General features: G+C 35.5%; 1 protein-coding gene and 1 long non-coding RNA gene across 6 annotated transcripts in view; one reads left to right on the top strand and one right to left on the bottom strand.

Annotated features, from left to right (window-relative positions):
• Window positions 1-792: 792 nt before the first annotated feature.
• The window catches only part of LOC129732965 (protein ELYS), an 83,395-nt gene continuing 63,677 nt past the window's right edge, over window positions 793-20,510 (bottom strand). For 2 of the 5 annotated variants that reach the window (XM_055694456.1, XM_055694457.1), the window contains exon 10: window positions 793-3,479. In XM_055694456.1, coding sequence (XP_055550431.1) covers window positions 3,430-3,479 — 50 coding nt within the window. In that variant the 3' untranslated portion in view covers window positions 793-3,429. The remainder of the gene's footprint in view (window positions 3,480-20,510) is intronic. The other 3 variants (XR_008729398.1, XR_008729396.1, XR_008729397.1) reach the window with 3 other exon arrangements.
• Window positions 6,733-20,510, top strand: part of LOC129732966 (uncharacterized) — a 46,895-nt gene continuing 33,117 nt past the window's right edge. The window contains exons 1-2 of the long non-coding RNA XR_008729399.1: window positions 6,733-6,931; window positions 7,146-7,208. This is a non-coding gene — a long non-coding RNA (uncharacterized LOC129732966). The remainder of the gene's footprint in view (window positions 6,932-7,145; window positions 7,209-20,510) is intronic.

Genomic DNA, 20,510 nt, shown 5'->3' with positions numbered 1-20,510 from the left:
CCACCCGCAACGCAAACTGCTCAAACTGAAGCTCTTTGTTCTCACTCAATGTGTCACAAAAAGCAGCACAAAGTGTTGTCCGTTCTCCCTCTCTTGAAATATTTCTCACTTGGTGGTATCTTTCATATAGCGAATTTCTTTATTCCACCAGCTCACCTCGTTTTGACCTGGGAGCGCACTAACTGCTGTCAAAACCCTTCTTTATTCGCTCGATTTTGACCCAGTTTTGACCTGGCGTGCTACCCGAAGCGCACTGTAAAATTTGTCAGCTTCAACCCACCACCGCACGTGCTTAGTTCGTGCCGTTTTTTTATTGCTCGGCAGATTTGCCCTGACGCAGTTGAATAAAGAAATTCGCTAATAGTCATTTCGTTTTCGCTCTTCCTCTTTGTGCCTGTTGGTTGTCAAAATGTGTAGGTACCGTTCTCGTTTTTTTTGTTTTTCGCTTGTTTGGCGCAGACCAAGGGATCCATATCAGCCATACCGTTCTCGTTGTGCCTTGATGTAAAATTAACACACTGAGCGCAATGAGTGTGCGAATGACAGCCCTGGTTGTAAGTTTACTTCCCTTTCTTGACAAGTAGTTTTAAATCCCTACGAATGACTTATTGACTGATTCCTAATTGCGAAAGCAAACAAATCCTAACAATTAAAATTACATTTTTTTAACTATGTTCAGAAGTCACCATTTGTGATTGGACACACATACTCATTATTTACTAATATTTATCATAAATACTTAAACTACTAACCAACCCCCCCCCCCCCCCTCCCCTTATTAAAATAAAAACTACATTCCGAAAACTCTCAGATAAGCAAAACCAGCAAAACTTACGCACGATCGCTCTATTTCCTTCTACCGACAAAACGTAGGGACACAGCGTTTCGCACTGGTTCTCGCTTACTTGTCGACTGAATAAACTAAGACACCCATTGAATATAAAACTGGCAAAGTTCCATGCATTCATAGCTTAAAAACTATTTGTCATGAACTATTGTCATACTGACCATCAAGATTTAAACATTATTGAATAAAAATTGTTTATTGAATAAAAATTGTTTGATTGTTGGAAAATCATAAAATAAGACCATACACCGGAAAAAAATAACATGCTTCTATGACATGTTCTACACATGATTCCTCACTTATTGTCAAACATGCAAGTGTATGTGAGTTACACGTTACTTCAACATAAGCCTCCAATTAGGGATACCATCCGTCCTGATTTAGAAGGACATGTCCTGATTTTGAAGTCCTATTTGGGCGTCCTGATTTATTTTTTATATTTTAGCATTTGTCCTGATTTCCTTGAGATATTTAACTTTGTTGTGTGGCAATAAGCAGAATTTTTCAGAATTGCTCAATAAGTGTTTTCGATTCCAGGTCGCAACGCTCACTGCGATCGAAATTTTTCATTGGTTGAAAATAAGACGAATCTCTCACGCGTTGACCGTTACCATTAAACATCTGGCATTTGTTAGGTTAAAGTTGAAACAGTTTACGTGTGTTGAATTTTAAAAGTATCTACTAATGCGTAATAATTCAAAGTGGTTTGATGAAAGCGGATCGTCAGAGATACACTCAGATTTTTTTACTAGGTATTTTTCTACACGGATTTTCGAATTAACGTTTTTTTCACGCGGATTTTTAAATCGAAGGATTTTCCAACTACGCGTTTTTATACGCGGATTTTTTTTATTAACTCGTTTTTTTCCGCGAGATGCGTATCCCCACGTAAAAAAGAACTGAGTAAATCATATATTACGTGTTATATTTGCTCATACTTCGAAGAATAGAATAACTTAGTCAAATTTGTGCCCAGAAAAGGTGTCCTGATTTCTAACTTCGACCAGATGGTATCCCTACCTCCAATGCTATTTTCGTGTGTGGTTTACTATAACATCATGTGTATTATACATTAGTTTCACTGAAACTTCGATGAATTTTATTCTTTTCGTTACACTACACTACCGAGAGAAAAACTACAAGGCGGAGAGATCCCACTCGATTGTAAGAATAGTGTCGCGTACCAAACCGAACGACAAAGATTTTGGGTATGACAAGCGGCAAAACGATGTGATCGAATTTAATTGCTTTATTAGACTGATTGACTTCTATGATTTGAGCGAGAGTAAGAGTGTGCCGTCGAGCCTGAGTGCCGCCGGGATCAAGGTAATGTTATGTGTAAGATAGACTTAATTTAAGTTGATTGTATTTGAATATATTCAATTAAGGGTTGAATTTATCATGAACAGTAACTGTGTTCCTAAAAACCCTCTTATTACACTCTTTAGTCCTACGTGACCATTTGATACAACCTGTTGGGCTGTTTACCTTGTAGTAAATTTTTCATGTCCTTTTCTATCGTATTGTTTTTTTTTTATTTGGGCTTGCAGATTTGGTTTTGTCGTCCAACATTTTCCTGATTGCGGAAATGGAATGCACCCAGAAATATCGACTCGACTGAACCTGGGTTGTATTTTTTTTTTGTTTTAATGGTTTTCAGCCATAACCGAGATCACAAATTTACGCCCGAATAAGCCGCCTGTTGAAAAATCGGGTAAAAAATCTGATAATATCTTAATAGCTGATATTTCGTGTCTCAAGAATAAGCATATCAACATAGATATACATTTGTTGTGTTCAAAATAAAATAATTCGCTACTGATTTTATTATGCTCTGCATTCATACACATGTTTTATAAGATTTTCATTTCGCTTTGGAATGATTGCATCGGTCTTATTTTGAACCATCTTAAAAACAATTCACAATCAATGCCAAATCTCGCCAACAAGCGAGACAAGCCACAATTTCACGTTTTTTCAATGAATACAAGCTTAACCTACCTGTACAAATAAGATTGTTTGAATAAAAGTAAATTCTTTCATCAACAAATCTTCTTGGTAAGGCAGATTTCGCTTGTGTTAATCAAAAAACGAGAAAATTTGGCTTGTTTACATATGGCCCTTTTCACATGTTTGGCGAAAAATCACTTAAATTCGATGTGTGGCCAGATAGACTGCAAGTCGAGTACAAAAACCTTTGACATAGAAATTACAATTTATACCAACAAATTTTCAACAAAAATACCAAAAACAAATTTACAAATTAATTCGACTCCTTTACAATACAATCAGTTGATACTTTAGATTCTCTGATCATGTTATATGAAGACTCTGAAAAAAAACAATTGTTGATGAATAAGCCTGGCTGCACCAAACTTAGCCATGTCACCTTTGAATAGAAGTGCAAAATGTACCCAACCAAAATTCAAAATTTAAGACATAACAAAATGACCGTTTTCTCATCTATCTCATCTAGAACACTATTGATATTATGAGAACTATACACATAGATATGGAGAACAAACCAGTTTATTATCAGCAAAATAAGACGAACGAGCTGTTGAAGTCGTGCACTGTCCAATCTAGTTCTTTCTTGGTCTGCCGCGACGTCGACTTTTCAAGATTGTTTTATCTGAAAAGAGGCATAGAATCACAAAACTATCACACATTTACTGTTTGAATGACGCATTTAATATACATTATATATTTTGAATTTATTCCTCTATAAGGAATGAATCATTTCAAATCTGTGAGTAATATACAGTGGCGGTGATCGATTTTGAAGAAGTTATCAATATATAAATAAATATGGCGAAAAATAAAAAAACGAACTAGCGACTGAACAAATTCCCAATTATATTATCTGTCTCTTTTAAAACAAAACGCGCCGAATTTGTTGCAGCAATCGTCGCCATACACAGTTTGTTTTACGACGAATTCGGCGCGTTTTGTTCTTAAAAGAAACAGGTAATACCTATAATATCCATTAAATGAGCTTTCGATTTCATATGAGCAAAATCATACCAATCGTCTAATATCGACCATTTTTGATATAAATGAAATTTTACACTCGTACTTTGTTCAGCAAAGTGAGTATGTATCTTCTGCGGGTGGGGGAATTTTCAGTCCCAAAAGTAGTTTTCTAAGGGTTGTATGCATTTTGGTATAGGCTTTATTCACTGCACTGTAGCTCAAAAACCTTCAGTTGTATAGAAGAACTATCTGGAACTTATGAAATTGGGAGCTATAACAAAACTTTTGTTGAAATTCAGGATGGAGAAAAAAAGACAAGTTGTTGCAATATATTTTGCAAGTTATTTTGAATTGAAGTTTAGAAAATCAGAAAATAAATACGAAATTTTACAGTATACATAAAAGGAGTTCAATTTGCCATGAAAAAAATTTTGTTCTGTTTTGTTTCTCGAGTCTGGCCAAATTGATTTACTAATTGGAGATTAAGTGTGCCATAAATTATTTAGTCAAGGAAAGATAGAATGTCCATCAATCTACTTTTTCTACAAGAAACAGCCTTGCAGAACTTGTCGACAGATAGCAAAAGCTTCATTCAAAATGGAATACAAAAACTTAGTTGGTCCTTAACTGGCGATTTTGTAGAGCGCACTGGATTTTTCTTGTGGCTCCATTATGTATTGAAACTAGCATGCATGCCAGCAGTATATGACAAAATAGCGAGTTGTATTTGAGATGTTTTCAAATTGAATTTACTCAAATTTGAAAAACAACATATTTTAAAAAATTTCTCGATTTATAGAGTCAAATGTGCCCTTTAAATTGAGATTAAGAGATATTTTGTATGTTTGCCCCAAACAGAATGACAAACAAATGTAAAACGCATTTTTTGTGATAAAAAACGTTAGTAACTTTAAGTAGAATAGAGATATTCACGATGTCAGCATTGCAAATTGCTTCTCTTAAAAAGCCCTGAATGTCGTTCAAAGACAATTTTAAAGTAAAAATTAAAATAAAAAAGTTAGAGCGCAAATTGTGTTTTTTTTTTAATATAAATCCGTTGTTTTCAAAGATAGAGAAAAACTTTTTTACAAAGTTACTTAAAATTAATGGAGCTACAACATTGTAGAACAACTTTTTCTTCTATCTACAAAGATAAAAAAGTTAGATACTTGATTTCATAGAAAATTTGGGTCAACCTAATTTTTGATAATTTTTCAATAAGCGCTCTATCATATGTAACAACTTTGTAGAAGAAAGTTTTTTTTCTAAAATATTTCTATAGAGATCCCTACCCAAATTTCCCCCTAAATATGGTTTCTGGGCCATTGTGCAGTGGTTGTCAAAAGCTGAAAACAAACTGAAATCAGCTGATCGAAACTGTCTCATGGATTGCCTTACTGAACTGCCCGCAAATTCGCTTTTGCGGTGTAGCTACACCAGAAGTACACTTTTGCCATGTAACTATTCTGACGTAGGACTACGTCTTACCGCAGTATATCAATAATCAAGAATCAAGATACATTCTGCGGAAAACTAAAACCAAGCTGTGACGTTGATATGAAAAATTTCAAACGGTAATACTGATGTAGCCACATGACGGATCACAATAACCAATATATCGTTGGAATGATTAAATGATGGACAATTTTGTGATTCTTCATGTATCATACTACTTCATTGACAAACACATACGAGCACGTCTGATACTTCATGAGGAGCCACCAACTGCCCGCTATAACAACCTCTATATCAGCGACAAAAAAAAAATAGAAAGAATCTCCCCGTCCTAATAGATCAACTAATATTTGCTTCTATGAGCCTCGACTATTTTGATGTCTTGAAAGTGAAGCTTTCTCGGAAAGTTCGTAACAACCTCCTCTATCAGACAATTAAAAGATCAGCTGTTTGAATGTTATTGAAACTGTTGTCTTGTAGGAAAACATTGCGAAACATTGTAATGTAATAATTAAAATATCTTTTCAACAAAAGTTGTGTTAAAAATCGTGCACATTCATGTCGGTTCGGTTTTCATGTCGTTGTTTATTTTTGAATTCTACACTCTGTTTTTCTCAGATTTATTTAAATTATCAAATACAGGCTATCTAACAGACAATCGCAAACCAAAATGCTCCGTACAGATCTTTGAACAGTTATACTTTTCCAGCTAAATATTTTTCCAGTTAAATGTTCTCAATTCAATATGACAACCCTACCTAAGTAACAAAACTGGTTTTATGAAAGTTTTATAGCGCTGTTTTGGCTGTATTAGGCGCTATAAAACTTTGATACAATCAATATTGTTACTAGGGTAGTTTCATCCCGCAGTTGTGGTATAGAGAAAACCAAATTTATTGCATCTTGACGTTAGGGTTTTAACATTTATATTCGTATTTTTCAATTAAAAAAATACATCAGCAATCTGCAAGACAATATTTAGATATCCCCTCACAATTATGAATCACTTAAGAATATGTTTAAATTTCATTTTTTATAAGTAATCTGTAAATGTTTTTAGTCAGAGAAATATGTAAACTTTCACTTTCATGAGTTTTTATTTCCATGTTTTGTGGATATTGTAGTAGAGAAAATGAATAAACCGAATGAACATATAAATTCTATATCAATCATATTTGACTACCCGCATAATCAATAACCATAACAACATGCTTAGCAGCCTATTCGGGGTTTAGTCCGAACTGTCTGGGTTATCGTTAAACCATATAGATTATTGTCCGTTTATGGTTCCTATTTATTAGGGTTTTCAAACAGCTCAGTTTTACTATATATCACATCGTCGCTAGAATAGGAGGGGAAAATTTTCCCTGACAGTATTTGCCATACGTTCTTCCTTTGTTGTGGCGCGTAGCTATAAAACAGTGCGACGCTTGGCAGCTTCTCATTCTGTTGGCGACTATTGGATCGAGCGGAACGGAACAGCTAAAAGAGCGAGAGGTCTCTTAACCTGCTGCAACTAGGAAGCTCATACTACTTTGGACTTGCGTGCCTGCGAAGGAGGATTAATCGAGTTGAGTGTCGTTCGACAGACCGTTTGCGGTGATCATACGGATCGCTCATGTCGGATTACTTCATTGGGTACCATGGCAATGTCAGGTTACGACAAATATTTCTCAAAAATCATATTCATTTTATAACTCATCAAATACAAAATTGTGGATCATATTTGGGAGCGGTCCCAATTATGAACCGATATACATCACATTATGGATCATCATAATAAAAACAGTTTTTGGCAACGAATTTATTCGATGAACCTTATTAAAATTATGTAATATGAAGAAATAACATGTTTCAAATCGTATTACAGATCTCGCATGCTCTGACCACATTTTATGGGGCTTTTGAGGTTGCAGTAACATCGAGAGTCCAGGTATGTCGCTCCCGTAGGTAACCAGCGATGAACCGTTGTATACGGTACATCGTAATGTTTTGCAGCTTTACGTAGCTTTCCTGTCCCGCATGCTTTGAAATCAGTATTTTTCAAAGACTCAGCACTGTTTAGCTTCCGTTTAAAGCTTAATAGAAGGTAAGAGTAATATTTTAATTGGTGAAAATCACATTTGAATCGAAGTGATTCATAATTGTGAAAAACTACGTTGTCTCGCTCCCTATTTTGGAACACTTAGAAAATTACTTATTTTCACAGAAAAATCGTTATCAAACATCAAAAGAATTGTGAAGAATTTACCTTGATCTTTATGTACGAGCTATTTTTTGCACGAGAATTAGCGATTATATAAACCTTATGAATGAGGAGCGTGCTACTAACGCTGAATGAGAAAAACGACAAATGTTTTGATAGATTCCCGATGACGATTTTTTACGCTTATAAAAAACGCATCAATCTAGAGATAAAAACGATGTTCACTGTGTTCAAAGCTAGCAAACATGGCATATTTTACTGCAAAAATGTTACATTCCTTCAAACAGTTTTTGTAACTGAGTTAAATACCATGAAATACAAAAGTGATCCGTAATTGTGGGAGATCCTTTTCTGTGGGGGAGTGTACTAAACACAGTGCCGGATTTTGGGGCTCCCACAAATCGAGAGAATGTTTTTTTTCTATCAAAAATGAGATTCAATCAAAAGTTTGATTTACAGCAAGAAGATTTGAACAGACCATTCCAGTCTGAAACTTTCCTCCAGTTTCATTTTTTCGCGAGCGCCAATATCACAACTACATCCATAAGAGTTCACCATTGGTTCTCTTGGAATGACACACATTAACACACCATTTGAATCGAACCAGCGTTGTCTGAATCAGTCTTTCTCAAATTGTGTGCAAATTTTTGCCTGTGGATCGCATTTTTTCAGATATCAAGAAAAATGTCCGGTTTTCGAGTAGCTGCATACATCTTTCAAAAAAATCTGGCTCGCTAAATTTGAGTTGCGGATTTATTTGAGTCTAATGATTTTAAATGCAACTGAGGAAAGGTCTTTTCCGAAGATGAAACTGATTAAAAATAGGTTGCGTACCACTATGAAGAATGAAAGGCTGTTAAACTTAGCATTGTTAAGTTGCGAATACGATATACTGAAGGAGTTGAATGTTGAATAATTAATTCTTAAGTTTTTTTTCTCGTAAGAAAAAATCTAACAAATTTTTGGTAAATTTTCAATAACAAATAAATGTTTTTAACTCGTACGATAAAAAAACGGTTTTGTTTTATTTCGGGCCTTCCACTTAAAACTAGGCCCCGGGCTCCCACAATCGTAAATCCGGCTCTGACTAAACATACGAACACAACCTTCCATTGCCATACTTGTAATTGAACAACATTATGCAAACATCAGTTGGTGAGGTTGTTTATCAATCTGGACTAGATTTATGTTGTTGTTTTTTGGTATCTTGAACTAATTATTTATTTCTGGTTCTGCTTACTGAATAAATGTTTAAATTGGCCTAAATTTAAAGAATTGAATGTTAACATGTTCATAAATTTCAATGTAAATTTCAAAATTTTTGTATATCTAGATTTTCCACTAAAAACTGCAACTCTTTATCGTTGCTTTTCCCACGAACTTGTAAATACAGGATTTTTTTATGTGATATCTTTGCAAAACAGTTGTAAGAAACTGACAATGATGCTGCTTTGAAATCGGGGAGTGAACTATCTTTCACAAGCGCAATTGAATATAAAAGGAAGTTTACTTTCTACTAAATCGTTCTCTATTTAGAAAATTACCTTTCCGCTTGTTGAACAAAATTGTGGAACTATAAAATATAATTAAACATCGTCGCTCGTTTTTGGCTCATGTGTGCCTGAATCGAACCGTGCCAAAATTGAACCGTGCCGAGAGTGAAACGTGGTCAAATCGAACAGAGTCTGTAGTCTCAAAATGATATATAAAACTATCGTGGTCCTACGTCAACCATGCCGTCGTGTCTTGGATACCACCCTCTCTCTTTTTTCCACTTTCCAGACTACAAAACTAAACTTTTTCTTTTCCGTACTACGTCCGCAAGAATCAAGAATCTTAGTACAACATCTTTTAAACTATTCTAAAACAAAATTGTTTCTAAAGGCCAGCAAAAGTGTTTTATGAATGAATTCAGTAAAACCAAACAAACGCTTTCTCATTAAGAGCTTGAAACTTTGGTGGCTGCTCAAATAATGGTGGTAAATGCTTTCCTCCATTCGAAACTTTTATAATCGTTTTCGTGGTTTGGTGCATTGCCGGCGAATTGAAATTTTTGGTGGTTTTTTGATCTGATAGGGCCTTAGAAGAGATGCTCCTTCAAAATTGTCTAATTGGAGAATAATTTTTATAATTGTCAGGAATAAATAATTTTTTTTCTACTTCATATAAGCCATTACGACTCACTGAATTCTGGCAAACAAGTGTAGAAGTTCACCATTCCTTAAATCGAAACCCTGTTTTACAAGAAGAAAGAAGAAAACTGCAATTTTGTTCAGCTGAAAAATATTATTTAAACATGGCGATAAAATTGCAGCTATATTTCTTAACATAGTCAAATAAAGCATGTTACACTTTTCTAATACTGCAACAAAACTGATTTTTCTTACTGTGGCATCTTGAAATTAATATCTAAATAAAACGGCTTTATACGAAACCAAACAATTTTATTCATTACCTATCGGTTTTACAACGGTTTATATAATGGCAATGCGGTTTTAAACGTTTGACAGTTCCGAACAATGTGCGTGAATCATATCAAAACAAAGTTTCATCGCGTTGGTATCCGTCGCTACTTAGATCTTTTTTCTGTGTTTTATTGCTAGTTTTATCTTGCCATTAGTTCGAAATGCCATTCAAGGTAGTTCAGATAAACGAAAAAGGTGAAACCTGTTTAATTGTTGTACCCGTTCAATGTGTCAGAGTTGAGAACTTTTAGAAAATTCTGCTTCACTTTCCGCTTGAAATAACTACTACTTTTGATTGTCCTCCATTTTTTGTTATTCATTTTGAAACTAGATATGAATGTACTTTAAATATATATTATTGAGTGATTTAACAAAGAAATCTATTTAGTTGTATTTTGAAAGTTCTAGCACAGACAAACAGACATGCCTCTTCGAACGAAAACCCTGAAAAAACGTCGACTTTATTCGTAACGTTACACTCATGCGCCACCATGTGAGCTTATTGCCTACTAACTTATTTTCGTAAAACGTTTTTTGTCTTTGCTAATAGGTGGGCACGCTTGTTTAAATCAACACAAGCGGCATTACTGATGGTTTTTGTCTTTGATAATGAATGTGCACGCTTGCTTATAGCGACACTAGTGGCATTATTGCCCACTTAGCAAAATTTCTGTTTGTCTGTGGTTATAGTTATACTGCAACTATATAGCAAATAAGTAGCTATATCATGCTCTTTTTTAAAACCACAATAAAAAAATTGATGGTTTCATAAAAGCTTTATTTCGTAGCCGTATTGAGAGATATATAGTCATTACAAAACATATGTTCAAAGCAAACGGAATTGAAAAAAAAGTGAAGTTTTTTTATTGCTTTGAAAACGATGTGGAAGATGCTATAAGCACAGCAGTGACATAAAACCAACAGTATTATGATAAAACATCATAAAACTGAAATGAATAATCGTAGCTTTCATAAAACAATAATAAAACACAGATAAAGCAGTAAGGCAATAAAAATGTTACTTGGGAAGTGTAGTCCGAAACGGTGTAGCACCGTCGCAAAAACGAAATCAACATGAAGGAAAAACGGGGAAAACTATCAAAATGGTTACTATTCGCGTTTACGGTGTTGTTGTTGAAGTTTCTTGTTTTTGGCTTGAAGTCTATGTTTCATATTCGCCAATTGACGGTGTTACTGATATTTGTTTGGTTTTTGCATGCGAAAAGGATGAAATGAAATATTTTTGCTTATGTCATCACGCACGTTTTGACTAGTAATACTCAGAGGAAGAGATATGAGGAGATAATGTTGTGAGCCAAACGAACATGTCAAAATCTAAGCCAAACGAACAAGCAAGATAACACTTTAAGAAGTATTGCAATCAGGTACAATAAAAGATGTATTCATTTTCACACGTTTCTCAGGTTCTATTGCTAAACAATGATATGAGAATGCTGCAAAATTGCTTTATCACAGTGATTTTTAACTGCTGTTTCACAAACCTTTTGTATGGGCAACAAAATAATAATCAATTATGGTGAAAGTATGTAAAATTAAACATTAACCTCAAATTTACTACCTTCACGGTTTTTGTGATGCACTTTAGTATTCCCCAGGACTTCCACCGTCACCATCAGTTATACGAGTCGAATGAAAAAGTTAGTCAACATTGCGCTTTGAGAAGAGATCTGACATGTGAAACCTAGTTTTATCTAGAGATCCTCAGAGGGAGAGATAAGCGATGAAAAAAACCGCTGATTTGGCAACTAGGTTTCACATATCAGAGGTGCCAGATCTCTTCTCAGAGCGCAATGTTCACTAACTTTTTTATTCGGCTCGTATAACTGATGGTGACGGTGGAAGTCCTGGGGAATAATAAAGTGCATCACAAAAACCGTGAAGGTGTTAAATTTTATATTTATGTTTATTTTATATACTTTCATCATTATTCGGTAGACATGAAAAACCTGAAAACGTGTAAAAATAAATATATTCTTTATCGACCCCTATTGCAATACCTTTCAATGTGTTACCTTTCTTGTTCGTTTGGCTCGAATTTTGACATGTGCGTTTGGCTCACAACACTCTCTTCGCATATCTCTCCCTCTGAGTATTGCTAGTTTTATCGCTTATCTCTCTCTCTCTCTCTCTCTCTCTCTCTCTCTCTCTCTCTCTCTCTCTCTCTGAGTATCTCTATTTTGACATATAAGAATCGCGTAGGTGTGAACCAATGAGGTATACACAGGTGAGAAAGAAGAAGACATTTGTCTATATTAGCAAAGCAAAGCAAAGCCTTGGTGCTACATTCCGATTCGGAACTCGACCTTCTGTTTATTATACACAAACTTCGCAGCCAACTGTTAGATGTACAGGACAATTCCTACTACTACTTCCTAGATCCTACTGACACTGACAGTCTCTTCCGAGCCGAGACTCGAGCCTACGACGACTGGCTTGTTAGGCCAGCATCGTACCTCGAGACCAGCTGGGAGAACTCTGTATTAGTAGCGAAAAAAGGTAAACAGAAGCAGGTGTTTGGATTGTGACGTAGATTTTGATCAACGAGGCATTTCGAGCGTGAATCTTTCAAAATAGGGTTTGCAATATTCCCGGAAATCGATTTCCCGGGAAACGGGAATGAAAAACCGCATTTCCCGGGAACCGGGAACGGACAAATTTTTTAGCAAAATTAGATTTTAAATGAAGTTTATCAATAAAAGGTAGCAAAAAATTGTTCAAAATTTCATTCTCAATTCGCATGAAAAACAAATATAAAACAAAAGAAATACAAAACATATTCAAGTTATCATCTGAAAATCGTGATCGATTTTTGTAGCATATATTTGCAGAAGAGGAAAACTAGGGGTCTTCATGTCGTCAAACAATCGCTTCAGATCCGCTGACATTTTTTCGTTAAGCTCAAAAATGTTATTTCTCTCTGTAAAACTTTGCTCAAGTCTGCTGAATCACCGCTGTTCTATTTCTAGAATACTTTCAAATCACCGATTACAGCTTTTGCTACACCTAATTGAAAACTAGTGTCCAATTCTTTCAGTTTGTTGAAGAGTTAGGCAGGCAAAATATTTTTTACACTACAGTAAATATTTACTGTTTACTTGAGCGGTAGCAAACCTATTCTTTTTTTTTTTCACTTAAATATGATTTTGTTTAAAATAAACTGCGTCTCAAATCTAGTTTTTGATAGAACAACATTTCAAACCCTTTTGGAGTTTATATCATTATTGATTAGAACGTAAGATTCCGAGGAAAAATTTTGGTTAATCAACTACGTTATTTCGTTATTTCGCCGTTCGGTGGTTTTCTCTGACCGAGACAAACCGGAAGAGAAAGGATAGAATACTAAATAATCAGTTCAATACGACTCAAAATAAGTCAGTCTTAGAACATTTGAATGCTTACTAATTAACATGCAAAGATGATTTTTACGTTGAAATACCATACTGACTTTGAGTTTTATTAAATGATTTATTTCAGGTCGCACCAGATTGACGTATTCAATTTATTGCAATATTGCATAAGAAACTATAGTGAATCTTACAAAACTTTTCGCGAAACTCGGGATTCCCGGGAATCAATAATTCTGTTCCCGGAATCCGGGAATCCCTGGAAATGCCACTTCCCGGGAAATCGTTCCCGGGACTGCAAACCCTATTTCAAAACTTGTGAAAAAATCTACCAAACATTGTTTTTTTCACAATGTTTTTGGAGTTCTACGTCATCACTGTTAATAAAAGAGAAGCCTATTGAACCAGAGACTCAAACCATCTCCGTATCATTCTATATTTCATTGGGTGTGAACAGCCTTTCTCTTTTAACATAATCTTCTATAACACCGTCAAAGCGAATCACATTCACTGTTGAAGAAATTCCTGTCCTTTGCACACACAGAATCAGGGCTGCCACGTATACAGATTTTTCTGTATCACACAGATTTTTTGACCACGATACAGAAATCATACAGAATACAGAATTCATACAGAATTTTGATTTTTTATACAGATTTGTACAAAATTTCGGCAATCGAATTTTTCTAAGTTTCGATGTAAAACTGTGATAATTCAAAATTGTTCGTACTAAAGCACTGGTAGCTCTGCCTCAGAAATATTTTATCCGAACATCAGTTTTCAGCTTTTCGAATGCGTTTCCCGCATAACCAGCGTTGCCACTAAGTTTTAAACAAAATCTGGCAAAACGAAAATAAAAAGTCAGCAGATCCGAATGGGAATTTGTATAGGTGCGAGTAGGCTTGAAAATCTGTTTCTTCGTCCAACGTTGAATATTTGCGCCTGATTGTAATTATATTGTATTTGCGTTGACGACAACCAACGGTCTTCTTTTACTCTTTTATTACTTCTGTTCGATTTCTGCTGGGCGTCCGGCATTTAACTAAGCGGGAACATGCTTTTCTTTGATTTCTTCTGGACATCCGACATTTGGCTAAGCGGGAAAAATATCTGATTCGAGAGTACATAGGAAAAAAACACCTGAGTTTTCTTTCAGAAATTTTTCCCAACCTTTTAACGGTTTTAGGTGAGATTTAAGGTCGGATTCCAAGTCTAACTACCACAACCCCAAGCACTTGTAGGCACACGAATAAAATACAGAAAAATACAGATTTTTTACGAATGCATACAGAGCATTTAAAATAAAATCTGGCAGCTCTGAACAGAATAAACAAATTGAAGGTGACAACATCGTCCGTCAGAGCGAATAGCGCAAAATGACATCTTTAGCCCAGATGAACATATGTGCCAATGAGCATAGAAGAGAGGTGAGGAGGAGTGCATTTTTCTAGTATGAGTAAATGCTTCAAATGTAAACAACTAGACGAACTCAATGGTAAACCGAAATAGCTACGTCACTATTTGGCATCAACTCTCGGCAGAGGGGGGTGAGCAAAGGGGTGTGTGCAAGTGTTATATTTTTTCATTGCAAAGCGGTAAAAATCAATAAAAAGTGTCAAGGACAAATTTACACGAACAATGAACTAACCACATGCGAGCATTCCTAGCACAGATGACATAAATAGACACCAACCATTCCGTGATATTCTCTGTATCAATATCCGAAAAAAAAATTGACTAAGCGTGCGATATTTAATTTTAAGATCTATTCAGAATCTTTTTTTTTCACATTTCAACATTTTTAGATGATATTTTTTGCCTTTCTCCTAGACAGGTATAGCAATCACTTGCAAAACCGAAAGTATAAAAGTGCTCCAAAGGGCCGAATGGCATATATCACTCGACTCAGCTCGACGAGCTGAGCATTTTCTGTATGTGTGTGTGTGTGTGTGTGTGTGTGTGTGTATGTGCAGATTTTTATTCTCACTCACTTTTCTCAGAGATGGCTGGACCGATTTTCATGAAATTAATCGCTACTGAAAGGTCCTGTTGCCCCATAAGACCCTATTGAATTTTATTGTAATCGGATTTTTAGTTCAGAGGTTATGTTTAAAAATGTGAAAATCATGAAACATCAATATCTCAGAAACTACGCAACCGATTTGAACAAAATTGGTCTCAAAAGAACGGGCTACTTAGAAAACCCTTAAGTTTTGAGTTTCATAAAGATTGAACTCGTGGTTCAAAAGTTATGAAATGAAACGTGTTCTGAAGACTGTTTAATCTCACTCATGTTTCTCAGAGATGGCTGTACCGATTTTCATAAAATCAGTGTCAAATGGAAGGTCTAATTGCCCCATAAGACCCTATTGATTTGTTTTGCAATCGGACTATTACTTTGCCTGTTATGTTTAAAAATGTGAAATCCAGCTATGCAAAGGAACATATTCCGAAGACTACTTGGACTCACTCACTTTTCTCAGAGATGGCCGACTCGGTTTCCACAAAATTAGTGTCAAATGAATGGTCTAGCTGCCTCAGAAGACCCTATTGAATTTTACTGTGATCGAACTGTAACTTCATTTGTAATGTGCCGACTTGTGAAAATCACGAAACTTCATTATCTCAGAAACTACACAACCGATTTGATTATTATTATCAGATGAGCGGGCTAGTTAAGGGTTACCTGATGAATTATGATTGAACACGTGGTTTCAAAGTTTGGCTGCCCTACACGTTCCCATTTCATTTGATTATAATCGAACTTAAGCAACCGTTATGTATTAAATTGTTAATAAAACAACGAAAGTCTATTATCTCAAAGATTACATGACTTATTTGAACATAACTAGTGTCATACGAACGAGTCATCCCTCAAACTTACAAATAACAAACTTCATAACAATTTGATATGTGGCTCAAAAGTTATGGAAAGAAGAAAAATTCAAAGACTATTTAAAACTATACCTGCTTTGATCGATATATGTGGCCTCAACATAATTAAAATGTGGTGTCGTACATTTTGAACGTTCCAAGTTCATTGATTCCTTGCGGTTTGTTTGTAGTCTGCAAATGCACGACGAATCGGCCATAGGATATGATCAAAGTCAAATAACAAATCGTTTGAAATGATTGGTTTTATCGAAATGACAACATCCTCGTCTTTTGGCTTCTGTACATCGCCCTAATTCTGTATATATTCATATTGGGTGGTATTCTGTCATTATCAGCAGACTTTCTGGCATCAATCTGACACCGGAAATACCCATATTGAGGGGTATTTTTGGTTGTTTTCCAGAAACTAAAAGTGGTCGTCTTCAAATTTTAAATAGTGTCCAGGGTCAATGTTTGGTTTCTATGCATCATCACGTTTACGGAAATATCCATATTGAGTATTATTCGGTCATTTCCGATTGTTGCCTATAAGTTGCCATTTAGCAATTCAAAATGGTGCCTGAGATCAATTGTTAGCTCCTTGCATCATTCTGGTTCCAGAGATACTCATATTGGATAGTATTTGTTTATTTTAGGCTGTTTTCACAAACCGGTAGTCGCCATCTTGGATTTCAAAATGGTATTTGGGATACTGGTTAAAGAAAAACTCATATTGAGTGATATTTGGTCACTTTGGACTGTTTTTCAGAAGCCGAAAGTCGTCACTTTGGACTTTAAAATTGCCTGTGAAATCAATTTCTGTCATCTGGGCGTAATTCTGGTTCCGAAAACATTCATATTGAATGGTATTTGGTCATTTCCGGCTGTTTGCCAGACACCGGAAGTCACCATCTTAAAATTCAAGATTGTGTCTGTGATCAATTTTTAGCTTCTGTGCATCTTTCTGGTTCCAGAAATACTAATATTTAATGGTAATCGAGCATTTTCTGTATGTGTGTGTGTGTGTGTGTGTGTGTGTGTGTGTGTGTGTGTGTGTGTGTGTGTGTATGTGCAGATTTTTATTCTCACTCACTTTTCTCAGAGATGGCTGGACCGATTTTCATGAAATTAATCGCTACTGAAAGGTCCTGTTGCCCCATAAGACCCTATTGAATTTTATTGTAATCGGATTTTTAGTTCAGAGGTTATGTTTAAAAATGTGAAAATCATGAAACATCAATATCTCAGAAACTACGCAACCGATTTGAACAAAATTGGTCTCAAAAGAACGGGCTACTTGGAAAACCCTTAAGTTTTGAATTTCATAAAGATTGAACTCGTGGTTCAAAAGTTATGAAATGAAACGTGTTCTGAAGACTGTTTAATCTCACTCATGTTTCTCAGAGATGGCTGTACCGATTTTCATAAAATCGGTGTCAAATGGAAGGTCTAATTGCCCCATAAGACCCTATTGATTTGTTTTGCAATCGGACTATTACTTTGCCTGTTATGTTTAAAAATGTGAAATCCAGCTATGCAAAGGAACATATTCCGAAGACTACTTGGACTCACTCACTTTTCTCAGAGATGGCCGACTCGATTTCCACAAAATTAGTGTCAAATGAATGGTCTAGCTGCCTCAGAAGACCCTATTGAATTTTACTGTGATCGAACTGTAACTTCATTTGTAATGTGCCGACTTGTGAAAATCACGAAACTTCATTATCTCAGAAACTACACAACCGATTTGATTATTATTATCAGATGAGCGGGCTAGTTAAGGGTTACCTGATGAATTATGATTGAACACGTGGTTTCAAAGTTTGGCTGCCCTACACGTTCCCATTTCATTTGATTATAATCGAACTTAAGCAACCGTTATGTATTAAATTGTTAATAAAACAACGAAAGTCTATTATCTCAAAGATTACATGACTTATTTGAACATAACTAGTGTCATACGAACGAGTCATCCCTCAAACTTACAAATAACAAACTTCATAACAATTTGGTATGTGGCTCAAAAGTTATGGAAAGAAGAAAAATTCAAAGACTATTTAAAACTATACCTGCTTTGATCGATATATGTGGCCTCAACATAATTAAAATGTGGTGTCGTACATTTTGAACGTTCCAAGTTCATTGATTCCTTGCGGTTTGTTTGTAGTCTGCAAATGCCCGACGAATCGGCCATAGGATATGATCAAAGTCAAATAACAAATCGTTTGAAATGATTGGTTTTATCGAAATGACAACATCCTCGTCTTTTGGCTTCTGTACATCGCCTTAATTCTGAATATATTCATATTGGGTGGTATTCTGTCATTATCAGCAGACTTTCTGGCATCAATCTGACACCGGAAATACCCATATTGAGAGGTATTTTTGGTTGTTTTCCAGAAACTAAAAGTGGTCGTCTTCAAATTTAAAATAGTGTCCAGGGTCAATGTTTGGTTTCTATGCATCATCACGTTTACGGAAATATCCATATTGAGTATTATTCGGTCATTTCCGATTGTTGCCTATAAGTTGCCATTTAGCAAGTCAAAATGGTGCCTGAGGTCAATTGTTAGCTCCTTGCATCATTCTGGTTCCAGAGATACTCATATTGGATAGTATTTGTTTATTTTAGGCTGTTTTCACAAACCGGTAGTCGCCATCTTGGATTTCAAAATGGTATTTGGGATACTGGTTAAAGAAAAACTCATATTGAGTGATATTTGGTCACTTTGGACTGTTTTTCAGAAGCCGAAAGTCGTCACTTTGGACTTTAAAATTGCCTGTGAAATCAATTTCTGTCATCTGGGCGTAATTCTGGTTCCGAAAACATTCATATTGAATGGTATTTGGTCATTTCCGGCTGTTTGCCAGACACCGGAAGTCACCATCTTAAAATTCAAGATTGTGTCTGTGATCAATTTTTAGCTTCTGTGCATCTTTCTGGTTCCAGAAATACTAATATTTAATGGTAATCGTCCATTTCAGGCTGTTTTCCAGAAACCGGAAGTTGCCATCTTACAATTCAAAATGTTGTCTGAAGTCGATTTGTGGCTCCAGTGCATCATTACGGTTCCGGAAATACTCATATTGGGTGGTATATGGTCATTTGCCGCTGTTTTTCCCACACCGGAAGTCGCCATTTTGGATTTCATAATGGCATTTGGAGACAATTTCTGGATTTTGAACGGCATACTGGTTAAAGAAAAACTCATATTGGGTGGTATTTGGTCCTTTTCTGCTGTTTTCAGAAACCGGAAGTCGCCATCTTAGAATTTAAAATGCTATCTGTGGTCGATTTTAGCTCCTGTGTATTATTCTAGATCCGGATATTATTATATTGGGTGGAAATCGGCCATTTTCGGCTGTTTTCCAGAAACCGGAAGTTGCCATCTTACAATCCAAAATGTTGTCTGAGGTCGATTATGGAACAAATTCGTTACCACTAAAAACATTCACCTGCCAATATGGTTCCATTTAGTTGATTAGTTCGCGAGATGTGCAGAAATTTGTGAAGAAACATGTACTTCCAGAAGAGGGAGGGGCGTCAAACCATTATGGACAGATTCGTTACCTCTAAAAACATTCACATACCAAATTTGGTTGTATTTTCTTGATTGGTTCTTGAGCTGTGCGAAATTTGTGTTTCATTTTCATGGGATTCCTCCCTTATAGAAGAGGAAGTCGGGTTTCAAACCATTATGTACATATTTGTTACCACTAAAAACATTTACCTGCCAAATTTTGTTCCATTTGGTTGATTAGTTCTCGAGATGTGCACAAATTTGTGTTTCATCCAACTATTATGGACATATTAGTTACCCCTTAAAACATCCACACGCCAAATTCGGTTTCATTTGCTTGGTTTGTTCTTGAGTTGTGCAGAAATTTATGTTTCATTTGTATGGGACCCCTCTCTTCCAGAAGAGGGAGGGGTCTCAAACTATCATAGGAACCTTTATCGGCACCAAAAACCACTACATACAAATTTTCACGTCGATCGGTTCGGTAGTTTTCGGGCCTATATGGATCAGACAGACAGACAGACTTGACTGCATTTTTATATGTAAAGATTATAACATCAATATTTTAGAACCTTAAGAGTGAATATACATTTATTGGATTGAAGCGTTCATGTAAATCTATTTTTACAAATAAAGAATTGAATGAGAAAGGCTGGGTCTGACCGCTAGGTGGATTAATTTAGGTTTTTATCGTATAATTTTTAGTCCAACCGTTATGTATTAAATTATAAAAACAACGAAAGTCTATTATCTCAAAGATCACACGACTTATTTGAACATATCTAGTGTCATTTGAACGGGTTG

This window comes from Wyeomyia smithii, chromosome 3, assembly GCF_029784165.1.
Source record: "Wyeomyia smithii strain HCP4-BCI-WySm-NY-G18 chromosome 3, ASM2978416v1, whole genome shotgun sequence".
NCBI lineage: Eukaryota > Metazoa > Arthropoda > Insecta > Diptera > Culicidae > Wyeomyia > Wyeomyia smithii.
Note: the sequence above shows the minus strand (reverse complement) of the source record. Positions and strands in the feature narration are given on the sequence as shown.